Genomic DNA, 13433 nt, shown 5'->3' on the forward strand with positions numbered 1-13433 from the left:
TGGAAAGAAATAAAATTATTTTTGTATGCATATGCTATAATCTTCCCATAAAAATAAAAACTTATGTGTTTTATATAACACATACAAATCAGTTGTATTTCTATGCACTAACAATGAACAATCCAAAAAGGAAATTAAGAATCAATTTAATTTATAACATTTAAAATTACTAGGAATAAACTTAAACAAGGTGAAAGAATTATACGCTAAAAACTACAAAATGTTTCTGAAAGAAATTAAAGACAAATATTCATTAAAAGACATCCCATGTTTATGGATTGAAAGACAACATTATTAAATTGTCAACACTACTTTAAGCTGTCTCCACCTTCCATGCAATCCCTGTCAATAGCGATTTTGATTTTTTTTGCAAAAATAGAAAAATTCATCCTAAAATGCATATATAGCCTCAGTGGATCCCAAATACCTAAAATAATCTTGGAAAATAACAAAGTAAAAGGTCTCATACTCTTGGTTTCAAAATCTACTATAAGCTGCAATAACCAAAACAGTATGGTCCTGGCATAAAGACAGACATAGACCAATGGAGTAGAATAGAGATCACAGAAATAAACTATAGTTCAAATGAATTTCAACGAGAGTGAGAAGTCCAATAAGGAAAAGATACTCTTTTCAACAAGCGGTGCTGGGAAAACTGCATATCTACATGCAATAAAATTAACTTGGACTCTTACCTTACAGCATATACAAAAACTAACTCTAAATGGAACAAAGATCCAAACAGAAGAGCTAAAACCATTAAACCATTCAAGGACAAAATATAGGAAAACCTTCATGACATTGGAATCGGCAAAGATTTCTTGGATAGGACAGCAGAGCATAAAGGACAAAAGAAAAAATTGATAAAATGGGTAAACTCACATTAAAAAGCTGTGTGCATCAAAAGACATTATTGACAGAGTGAAAAGGCAATCCACAGATGGAATAATACACATGCAAATCATATCTAATAAAATATTAATATTCAGAATACATCATGAATTCTTATAACTCAACAACAAAGCCTAGTAACCTGATTAAATATGAACAATCAATTGAATAGACATTTCTCTAAAGGAGATGCACAAATGGACGTTAGCACATCAATATCACTAATTATCAAGGAAATGCAGATCAAAACCACAGTGAGATAACATTTCACCTCCATTAAAATGGCTATTATAAAAACAAAAAACTGAAAATAACAAGTGTTGACAAGGATGTGGAGAAACTGAAAGCCTTGTGCATTGCTGGAGGGGATGTAAAATGGTGCAGCCACTATGCAAAATGGTATGGCAGTTCCTCAAAATTATACAGGATTACCACATGATCCACTTCTGGGCATATAAAATCTCTTTTCTGGGAATACACCAAAAGAATTGAAAGCAGAGAACAGATATTTGCACACCCATGTCCATAGCAGCATTATTCATAACAGCAGCCCATGTTTCCATAGACAAGTAAATGATAAATAGTGGTATAAACCTACAATTGGATATTTTTCAGCCTTAAGAAGGAAGGAAATTCTGACCCACGCTACAGTGATGAACCTTGAAGACATGAGGCTAAGTGAAATAGGGCAGTCACAGAAGGACAAATACTGTATGATCCCACGTATATGAAGTCCCAGAGGAGACAAAAACTCAGGGCAGCAGGGAGAAAGGATGGGGGAGTAGTCTTTAAAGGGCGAGGGGGGCAGGGTTTCCGTTCAGAAAGATGAAAACAGGCCTGGAGATACACGTTTTTGCACATAAAATAAACACATTTAATGACATAGAAATGCATATTTAAAAGTGGTTAAAATAGTAAATTTCATGTCGTGCATATTTGACCACAAAAAAAGAGAGGGCATAGAGGAATTCTTTGAGGGTGATAAAAAAAAATATTCTATATCTTTTAGAGTGGAGGTTACACGGTTGAATGTGAATGCCAGGGTTTGTCTAAGTGAACACAGAATATAGTGCATTTTATGCAAATTCCCTCCTCCCCTCCTCACTCTCTCCCTCTGGCTCCTTTCTCTCCCACTTCCTGATCTATGGGCCCTTTATTCTGCTAACATATTCACTAGATGCGAGTGTTTAAAGAGGAAACTCTGGGATTAATTCAACTTCATAATTTCCATGCCGCTTAGAACAGGGCTTGGCACAGAGTAGTCAATAAAAGCTGGTTGTTAAAATTGTGAATTCAGTAACTTACATTTTTAAAAAACATTAATGCTACTGTTTATCATGAACTTGCTACATGTCTGATTTTAGTCTAAGCTCTTACAAACTTAATGCCATCTACTCCTCCCCTACAACTTAGTGAAGTGGGTGTATAACCCCTCAATCCTTTATTTAAAATCGAGGGTTGGATAAACTTGGTCACTTGTCTGATCACATTCAGCCAGGATTTGAACTGAATCTTCTTGAGTTAGTCTGTGCCTTAACCTTTTGACACGAGTTATACTTAACCTTGTATTTCTCTAAGCGCCCAGTGACTGCTGTGCTGTGCTTAGTTGCTCAGTCATGTGTGACTCTTTGTGACCCCATTGACTGTAGCCCACCAGGCTCCTCTATCCATGGGTCTTCTCCAGAAAGATTGTTGGAATAGGTTCCCATGCTCTCCTCGGAGGGATCGTCCCAACCCAGGGATAGAATGCAGGTCTTCCACATTGCAGGCAGATTCTTTCCAGTCTGAGCCATCAGGGAAGCCCACTGACAAGCCGAGTGTAAATGTAAAGTTATAATCAAGAAGATCTATAAACTGTTCCCACTGCACAGCTATAGCAGGACAGGTGCTCTGGGGATGTATTCAAGGATCTCATAGTGAGAGCTCATCACAGAAGCTGCTATATTTCACACGGACAAAGAAATACCTCCCTAAGTCCCTTCATCCTGAGATGCCCTCTGCAATTTTAGAAGACTAGTCTCACTGACATTTTTTCCATTCCCGAGAGTTTGCAGATACAGTCCCAGGATATGCCACCCTCTATTTTGTATCCTTAATAAAAAAGGGAGGAGGCTGGTATACCTCCCTTGTAACTGCTCAGCATCTCAGGATGGTGGCTTTAATAATGGTGTGAAATTCAAAAATGCTGCAATTATAATAAGCAGGAGGAGACAGGACAAGTTAAATACCAAGTATCTAGGGAGAGATCATTATCTCAACTAGGACTCAAATGCCAGACTCTTTGGTTGTAATGTCAGTGACTTCCCAATTGCTTAAAAATGGATGAGAATATCTTCATTAGGAAAAGTAGGTATGTGTGTGAGAGAGAAAGAGGTGGACAGACAGAGATAAAGGACATACATTCATCTTTTCAACAAACTTGGAGCATCCCCTCTGAGTAAGGTGTTGAACTGGACACTGGGACCCAAAGATGGAGAGAGAGTATTAATACATTTAACAAAAGGCACAGAAGCAATGCCAACAAGAGCAGGGAGAGGAGTATTTTTAGGGATGGGCTAGAAAGCATCAGTTCAGTTCAGTTCAGTCTCTCAGTTGTGTCCGACTCTCTGCGACCCCATGAATTGCAGCATGTCAGGCCTCCCTGTCCATCACCAACTCCCGGAGTTCACTCAAACTCACATCCATCGAGTCCGTGATGCCATCCAGCCATCTCATCCTTGGTCGTCCCCTTCTCCTCCTGCCCTCAGTCCCTCCCAGCATCAGAGTCTTTTCCAATGAGTCAACTCTTCGCACGAGGTGGCCAAAGTACTGGAGTTTCAGCTTTAGCATCATTCCTTCCAAAGAACACCCAGGGCTGATCTTTAGAATGGACTGGTTGGATCTCCCTTGCAGAGCACAGGCCAGCACAAATACGAATCCCTTTATTCCCCCCTTCTACACAGATGCCTTTCAGTCACCTAAGTCAATGTGGGCGTGGCCACTCCAGTAACACACCTGACTGATTCATTTCCTTGCAAAACACATGCTGGCTTCTTTTATCCATCGTGGGGAGTTCCAAACATCAAACAAGAATCCCTCCACTGGGATGGCATCCATTGCAGTCAATCCCAGTCAAGGTGCATGGGATCTGATAGGGCAACACATATACCCAAGAATGACGGGGAGGAAAGAATCAAGCATGAATCGGCTGAGCCCTCACCGGCTGCCTGCCTGAAGTTGGTCTCTGAAAGGGACGTTCCAGTGGGCAGGTGAACAGTAAGTGCTGGAAAGTCCAGGAATCAGGAGGAGTTAGAGAGGATTGGGGTCAACAATGGAGCTGGGCTTTTGGAGAAGACTCCTGCCGAATAGAGCAGACTGCCGATCACCCAGCGCCTGGGCTGGGTCCAACACAAAGAAGCAGGACATGCGCCAGGGCTCAGTGACCGAAAGGCGTCTCCAGCTGCCAGGTGAAACCAAAGGTCAGAAAGAGCCAGATTCTGGCAGCAAGTGAGAACCTGAGCCCCGAATTTGCTGGCACCTTGACTTAGGATGGGGCTTCCCTGGTGGCTCAGATGGTAAAGACTCTGCCTGCAGTGTGGGAGACCCGGGTTCCACCCCTGGGCTGGGAAGATTCCCTGGAGGAAGGCATGGCTACCCACTCCCGTATTCTTGCCTGGAGAATCCCATGGACAGAGGAGCCTGGTCGGCTACACTCCATGGGGTCACAAAGAGCCAGACATGACTGAGTGACTAACACATACACAGAGAATGCCTTAGGGTGGACACACACACCTGTGTGGGTGTGGCCGCGTGACCCGGACACTCAGTTGGAGTGGGGCCACTGGCACAGCAGAGCCTGGGGGAGGGAGGGTGGCACTGCTACTTCCTGTCTCCCCCTCTTCCTCTATCTGGGACTCCAGAGAGTCCACCCTAGGCCACTTCGTCCTCACGTGGGCAGAGTCTTTGTCTTTCTTCGACTCTTGCTGATGCCCTGGGAAAGTCTCTTTCCTTCTCTATGCTTTCCATTTTTGTCTTTCATCTCCTTGCTCTATCTTCCTTGCTTTATTAATACTCATGAAAATACTCCTCAACATTACCAAGGCTGCAAACGCACACTTGAATCAAATATAAGGAAAGCTATGCATCTTAAAATTAAATTTGGCACAACAGATACAATAATACCAACTCCCAAACTTTTGGAAGTATTCAGAAATGCCTTTGGGAAAATGTTTCCATGTTATCTTCCTGTAATTATATCTACTATTCTTCAGCACTGGCATTCACGATAAATAGAAAATTATCATATTCATTTTTCCCCTCTTTTGCGTAATTACTTCTTCTACAACAACAGCGTGTTCTATTATTCTTCATGGCGGGTCTATAGCATTTTGGATAATTATGAGTTAAATTATCTTCTGTGGCCTTGCCAGAAACCTTCACAATCACTTAAAACACACTGTATTTCTATTATGCAATGGAAACTTGGTTAATCGAGATCTCATAAATCTTCAGATCTACTGGGGATGTTTAATATTCAAAAGCAAGTTTTCAGCATTGATCAGCACTCTTATGGAAGGCAGGTCAAGTCCTTCAGCATCTCTTTGATTTAAGCAAAATGTACCATCTCCAGGGAAGAGGAGAGGTCAGGCAGACACTGTAGGGTATGAGTCAGCCACAAGGTGAGCAAAAAGGGCCTGTGCCCGCTGCTGCCACAGTCTTGATGGTTTAAACTATGAGCATAAAGATGGGGAGACGGGTTTACACAATGACTTGGATTTTTGGATCTGAAAACACGTGACTTCTCATCTTCCCATCCTTCCACGTGGATCACTTGCTTCCTCCTGGTTCTTGGAGAAGTGCTCTGTCATTGGTGTCCTTGTCATCATTCACCTGCTGGCTCTGTCCTGTCTGCAGGGTCCCTGGAGGTGCTGCTCGTCCTGTGAGAGGTCACAGATGTTCCCGGAGGGCGCAGCATTCAGGGCAGGGTCAAAGCTAAGGGCACCCATGATTCTGGGGCAGCACACATGGTGGGTGGGACCCTCTGCAGCCTGATTTCTGGCCCCAAGAGACAGAGCAGTGCTTGCTGGTGTGCAGGTGAGAGGCGTAAAGGACCTGCTGGGGGCACAGCAACAGATGGCCACAGCCCTCAACCCAGTGCAGACTTCCTAACCTTTGCTCAAATACAGGTCCCAGGAACACAGAGGAGCCGTTTGCTTTTCCTGCTTGAAGCTCACGGAAACACTCTCTGTTCTCCCTACCTGGAAGAGGGTACTATCGAACTCAGAAGAGGGGGGAAATGGCATTCTAGGAGCAAGCACAGACTCTGACACATAATAACCATGTGACCCAAGGCAAGTGCCTCAACTTTCTGCACCTCAGTCTCTACAGTGGGGACTGTAGAGGAACAAAATTCGACATCCCGAAATGTTTCTGGCACGTGGATTATTTCAAGCTGAAAACAGTCAAGGCCCAAGGCTCGGGAAGAAACCCTGACCTTCCCAGTAACTGCCTTGAGAATTCAGATAGAGGACCTATTCGAGGAATAGAGGGTCAGGAGAGATGTCTGCAAAGAATACAGCCAGGTGTGGGGGGCAACTTCCAGAGATCAGAGCCCACTCTGCGTCCCTCTCTGTTGGACCAACAAACATTTATTTACCAATCAATCTGCTTTTTCATCTCCATGTGAACTGCCTTCCTCTATTTAAACCTCCCACACCACTACTCCCAACATCCTCCTTTGTCTTCAGCTGAGGATGGTGTTCAGGGTGAGGACTTTGGCCTTTTGGGTGAGTTATTTAGTTCCCCTGGGTTTCTTCCATGTATATATGTTATTAAACTTTTGTTTGACTTTCTCCTCGTCACCTGTCTGCTGCCTGTTTAATTTTTAGACCAGCCAGAAGACCCTAGAACGGTAGAAGAAAATGTCTCCTTCCTGGACAGGATCATAATATTCTGAAAATTGCATGAAACAATAAGTAATTGGCCTGGCACCTGCCAAAATTATGGATGACGGCGTCTATTTATTTAATCCCCACCCCACAGGTTTTACTGAAGGGTCTTCAGTGTGGTCCTGCAGGGAAGGGGCACCAGGCTCCAACACCTCCCTTCTCTAACCTCCTCTACTGAGGCAATGACACACAGATGGAGGCAGGGTGAGTGCTGAGCTGCAGAAACATCACAGCTTCAGTTGTCACGTCTTAAAAAAAGATGTGCCAGGTACAAGAAGTCCCAGGAAGGTGCTGTGGCTGGAAGGTGAGAAGGCACTCAGCGGGAAGCCTCTCTCCCCAGGGCCCATTCCCAGCCACCTTCCTCCCCAACCCAACGTCAGCTAAAAAGCATCTTCCTGCAGGGGAAACGGTACACAAATGAACAAACCCAAAATAGTCTGGGGCCATCTTGAGTGGATTGGAAAAGAAAAAATCAAGAAAGATTAACAGTTCCTAACTTAACAGGCAACGCCATTTTGGCCAGCCCTAACATGACGATGCTTCCCATTGATGACAATGTTCAAGTCTTCCTTTGAAAAGGATGGACAGGACCTCTTGTCCTCTGCATCTCGTGTCTGGACCTCATGAGGTCTGGAGCTCAGGCTGCCCAGTACTGCTCGCCTCCACCTTCCCCTACACCAGAGCCAGCTACACAGTGACCAAGGTAGGCAGGTCAAGGTCCCTTTCTAGAACAGCAGGACTAAACTGAACCCAAGGACCAAATTTACTTAAAGGCCAAAAAAAAAAAAAAAACAAATGAACAAGGGCTTAGATGGGAACGGCTGAGTTGTTCAGAGCAATCCAGAAAGTCATGGAACACGTATGCTGACTGCCTTAAGATGAGCCCCCCACCCCCATGCTGGCATCCCTACCAATCAGTGATTAGACGGCCTCAGTCTAGCCAGCCCCCTTCTTCCAGGCCTGCCGGATCGGGAAACGCCAGCTTCTCCATCCGCCCCTCTCCCTCCTGGCGCCGCGTGTCTCCCCTGGTCAACAGAAGGCAGGTTTCCGCAGGAACACCCCTGCTCTCAAGTCCATCACCCCACCGCAGCTGAGAAGAACCCCCTCTGCTCTGCTGCCCTGCTCCTCGCCTTGTCCCAGGGATGCCGCAGCCTCGGGGGCCACTGGTGGACTCAATGTCCCCCCTGGCAAGTGATCGCACCAGAATGCAAGTCCCCCAGGCCCCCAAAGGCTCTAACCAATCACATGCTGTTGGCACCATATTGTGAAGAGAATGGAACCCTTTCGCTGTGAGCATGTTATCCCTGCAGATTAACACTCCATCATACGAGACTGAGCTCCTTTACAGTGGAGTAAAGCATTCAGCCTAGATGTATCATTTTGGACCCTCAGTATCCATGACGGTGTCTGTAGCCAACACCTACGTCATGGCTTTTTGCCTCTAGGAACTCACAGTCCAACCACACCCACATGTAACTGACGTATACAGAGTGTGTATCCCTCAGAACAAAGATTTGCAGCAGGGTGAGTCCTGACCATGAGCAGAAAGCAGGGTGCTGGCTGGCACTGCGGATGGACTGAGAATTCTAGAGATCTGTGTGTGTGGTGGGTAGGGAGAGGAGAATGCTAGAGCTCTGTGTGTGTGGTGAGTGGCAGTGGAAGGGGGGAGGAGAATTCTAGAGCTCTGTATGCATCTGTGGGAGGGGGGAGAAGTGAACCCAGAAAGGACAGAGAATCACAGGTCATCACTGAGGTTTTGTTTGGCTCCTATAACAACCTGCACTTGTGTGTTGCTTCCTAATCAGCATAATAATACCATCTCTTTCATCTACCCAATGCCTTAGATGGGGCATATACCATCCCCAAGGGTACACAAATAAATTCAAGTCCTCAAAATCATTTGGCAGGTGAAGGAAGGAGCAAGAATCAAGTCCAGATGGTATGCAGGCTCCCGGGCCTGGTGCTCCTCCTCAGGCAATACAGCAGCTTTAAGTGGTGAGGTCCATGCACACAGGTAGGGTTACGTAGGTGTGGGCAGGGCCACTGGAGACCAGCCTTACTCAGATGCTCTGGGGCAGGAAGGGGATCTGGGGCAGCAGTTCTCAACATGAGAAATACTAGAAGAGATCCTTAAAACACCCATGCCCAACTCCAGACGTTTTGCTTTAATTGGTCTGGGATCCTGGCCATGGAACATCTAAAATGCATCTCTAGTAACTCCGGGGCAACCCAGGTTAGCACTGCAGCTGGACTGGCCCTGTATGGACTTGTGCTCGGGTCCATGTCTGAATCCATCTTCCCAGGCCAAGAGCGAAGCCATTGCCCCGATCGAAGTCCTTATTCAGTTTAGGTAACTGATATGCTGAAATTCACGTGCTGTGGCCTTGTTTGGAATAACCGAGTGGCTCTTCCGAATGTTCTAATGTACAAAAAAATAAAGCTGCTGATGGAGAGGGCAAAAGGCAGAGAAACATCCAGGAAAAGACAGGACGCCCCCCTCGGAGCCTGACTGCCTTGGTGACTTTGGCAAAATCCTGCTGCTCAGATTCTTCCTTGGCAGTGGTTAACCTCCAAATACTGGGTTCCAACGAGATTAGCTCAGAACTCCAAATGAAAATGCGAGGGTATTTTAGACGAGAGTTTCTAAGCATAATCCCAGATCAGCCAGGCTGGATCAGCAAAACTGATTATCCTGCCATGCTTTAAAAAAAAAAAAAAATCCCTCCCCAGTTGCTGGCGGGAACTTTTCCCACTTAGCAGAACAGTTACAGCAACAACCCACTTTCAGCCTACCGAAATCCCCTCAGAATGTTCACAGACACGGATGATGTGGTCCACTGCAAAACCGAAGCAAATTTAGAGAAGATTGAGGTCCAGGTGAAAACACATCTGGTCAGGATTGCGTCACTGAAATAGCCTAACAGACACCAGCTGACCACACCAAGCATCCTGGGCTCCCTTCCTGACGTGGGCAATGATTCAGACACAGGACTTCTAGACACTTGTCATATCTAATCTAATGCAGAGGCACAGAACATTTTTAACCCAACAGCAGATAATTGTAATGAAATGATTCTGGCCAAGAGGGCCCATTTGTAATAATGAATTCAAATCAGATTCATAGCAGCTATAATTCAGACACTGTGAATACCACCTTCATTTTCCATATCATCTCTCTTCCAAGAAGGCAAAATAACTCCATAGTCACATAATTATTTTTACTTTTCAAGTAGCCCTGTGAAGTAGTTATGAGGAAGATAATATTGCCTCATCTACATAAAATGAGTTCCTTCCATGTTCAATCAAAGACCTGGCACCACAAACATGCCTCCGAGGAAGGAGATCACCCCTCTCTAAGCCAAACAGGGTCTCACTGAAACTTTCAAAGAAGGACCGAGCTTTCTCCTTCTCTTGGCTTCTCTTGGTTGGTCTTCGACCTCCTATATGACCTCATTCAAGATTGAGAAACAGGCTTGGATTACCTTGATCCGAGGCAGCCACATATGAACAGACTTTCTATGGTTCTGACTAGTGGACTTGGGAATCAGTCAGTGTTTTCAATGCCTTCTGAACATCTGATGCATTCAGAACAGTAAATTCCCAAACACAGAATTCCCAGTGGCACACCTTTTAGGAGATTGGAGAGTGACTGCGGTTAAGAACTGCAATTTTTTAGACGCAAAAAAAACCAACAAGATGATCCATCTATCTGGGGTTGAGGCCATGGACTTCCAGAGATGGGAAACAGGATGCCCGCCCCCTCGGAGTCCTGACAAACAAGGGTTTCACTGAGACCGGCGCACAGCTGTCAAGAACAGAAGGGGAGAGATTGAGACCCCCAGAAATCTGTGAGAGTTATTGATGTTATTTTAAGAAACACTGTGATCGTAGTGAAATCAGAACCTTAAAAAATAAGGGAATAGTAAGAATTCAGTGATCAAAGATGGAAAGACGAGAATGAATAACACGCAAAAGCATATAAAATGGAGGCATTTGATAAAAATAAAAGAAAATGTAATAAAAGAGGAAAACATGAGAGGTAAAAGAAAGAGAATACAGAAAGATTAAAATGGGGACAATGCATGGAATTTCTCTATTTCAGGGCAACTTATACAGAAGTCAAGAGGCAAAATCATCGTAAGATGGGCTTACTTTTTTAAAAAGAAAGCATGCCGTCAGGTAACTGATAACAGTTATATTCAAATATGTAAGGTTTTTCTTTCTTTTTTTTCTCCACAAAGCACAAAAAGCAACTATTCAGCTTTTCCCTTTTTTATTCCCATTCCCATTACGAAGCCCAGCTGCTAAACATTAGAATTGAAGATCATGAAAACAGGCCAGCAGCTAATAAAAAGGCAGCTCAAAGCTGGCCCTCTGCTGGTGGAACAGTGTTACTGCATCCCAGAAAGCTTTAACTTTCAGGGACAAGAAAAGGCCGGAGGATTTTGGAAAGTTCAGCACTGAGACCTCATCCTGTGTTACGCCTCTCTGTTCCTGGTAAGAGGGTATGAGTTTGGAGGATGGAGAGAGAGGCACACAGCATGGGCACCCCTTAACACCCACCACCATTTCCCCACATCGCCTGGGGTAACACGCACCGGAGCCTGGCTGATACTCCTCTGAGCAGACGGGCCCTCTGATTGTGCCTCGCAGGGCGTGGACCAGCCCCTCACCCCGGGATTTCTCTGATGCAAGGAAGTATGCATGTTATACTCCCTCTAGTCCGGGGCAGCCTAGGGGGGTTCCCTCCTGCTGGAGGTCGAGAAAAGAGGTCTGTCTCCCTTCTGTTTTTTCTCCCTCCTTCTGGGGCCTCCATGCACCAGCAGAGAGGGTTCTAGGACCTGTGCTTGGGCTCAGAAAAAAACACAGTGAGACCACCCAGAAGGCAAGCATCAACCTCCACGCCTGGCCTTAGGAAGGAAGAACAGTGGTTGCGTGAGGCCTTCCTTTCCTTCCCCGGGGAGAGGCTCATCTGGGCTGAGAGGGACACCAAGGAAGTCGAGGGCCGAGCAGGAAGGGAGCCCCGCCCTCACGCGTTCCTTGAAGCTGCCAGACTTCTCGGCTGCCGAATCTGGGGCACGATGTTTTATTTCCACCGTAACCATCAAAGTCACAGGCAGGGCAAATGCATTCACCCCATGCACACTATGAGCAGAGTTAAGCTGGGACGTCCCTGAATCTGTCTCCGAGGACCAGAACTGCCTCATTAAAGGGATAAAAGATGATATCTGCTGAGCTGGTGGAAAGTGGTGGCTGCATTTTTATTAAAGTCTCTGCTGCAGCAGGCCGGGTCCCTAAAGGTTCATATTCCAAGAATCTCCACCCCTTTGCCTGGAGCCCGTAAGTGCTTCTCTGTAACTCATTAAGGTAAAACAAAAAGCTTTCCTATTGTGCTTTTCACACAGGAGTGTTGTCGTTGCATAAAAGAAACATGTTTCCTCTCCCTGGGCCGAGCCTGCAAAGATAAAACTGCCCTCGTAATTTACAACCTGGGCCCCAGGAGCAGCACACGGGGTTGGCATGGATGGCTGCAGACTCATAAAGGGCCCGGGCCCAGCAGCTGGCAATTCCAGAGCCGGAAATTTCAGGCATCCCGCTGGTAGAGGCCAAACAGCCCTCTCTGGACCACCGTGCCTCATCACATACCTTCCCGACTGTGAGACAGCCCCCAGGGCACCAATGCTCCCAAGCTCAGACCCCAGTATTTCAATGCCAGGACTCGCGTCGCAGTGCCAAGCCTAGCCACAACCTCATGGATACATGCACTCCCAAGCCTGGACCTCAGGACTCGCTCCGAAAACCCGGGGCCTGAGAAGGCACAGCGAATGACCAAGCTGTCCAAGAGAACGGGTCCCAGCTGCCACAGAACGCCAAGTGGGCACCTCTTGGGCCTGCAAAAGCCCTCTCCCACGCTAGTCCCCCACGCAGGTCTCCGGTCCTCTCTCGCTCGCCGGTTCCCACCGAATCCCATCCGAGGGGCTCAGTCCCCCGCCGAAGTTCAGCTCCCTACCTGAGGGTGGCGCTCTCCCCCTGCCGGACCGTCACGTTGTCCATCGCCTTGGGAAAGGTGGCATCTCCGCTGCGCACGGGCACTCCTGTGGGTACAAGGAACAGCAGCCTGAGAGACACGACCACGAGGCACTTCCAGGGCAGGAAGAGGGACCCACAGACCCCCATCCTCGACTGCCACAACTTCCCAGAACTCCGGCGGCGGCTCGGTCCTCGTCCCCCGCCCCGCACGCCGGCGGGTCTCGGGCAGCCGCGCGGGGAGGGAGGCAGGGGCTGGAACCAGCCAGAAGCGGAGAGGGGGGTAAGGAGAAGCGGAGTCCAGGCTCTCCGGAGTCTACTGATTCTTCCTCAGATCCTGCCTCAGCTTTCCAGCCTGGCACAACCAGATGCCCCCTCCTGCATCCAAAACGCTTTCTCGATGCTCCCCTGGGGAGGAGGGAGGCGGCCGGGAAGGGAGAGGAAGGAGGAAGGTGCGGGATGAAGGTCACGGTTGTTCTTTCTCTGCCTCTCTTCGAGATGCTACTTTAACATTCAGTTGGGCACGTCCTGCCGAGGTCTGGCATCAAAAGTTTATAACCCAAAGAAGGCAGGCAAGTGTCTCTGACA

At 46.8% G+C, this 13433-nt stretch overlaps 1 protein-coding gene across 3 annotated transcripts in view; it reads right to left on the bottom strand.

Moving 5' to 3' along the window:
• Positions 1-12995, bottom strand: part of OPCML (opioid binding protein/cell adhesion molecule like) — a 509467-nt gene extending 496472 nt beyond the window's left edge. For all 3 annotated transcript variants that reach the window (XM_068976377.1, XM_068976376.1, XM_068976374.1), the window contains exon 1: positions 12829-12995. In XM_068976377.1, coding sequence (XP_068832478.1) covers positions 12829-12995 — 167 coding nt within the window. The remainder of the gene's footprint in view (positions 1-12828) is intronic.
• Between the last annotated feature and the right edge of the window lie 438 nt (positions 12996-13433).

Source organism: Capricornis sumatraensis, chromosome 8 (genome assembly GCF_032405125.1).
Source record: "Capricornis sumatraensis isolate serow.1 chromosome 8, serow.2, whole genome shotgun sequence".
NCBI lineage: Eukaryota > Metazoa > Chordata > Mammalia > Artiodactyla > Bovidae > Capricornis > Capricornis sumatraensis.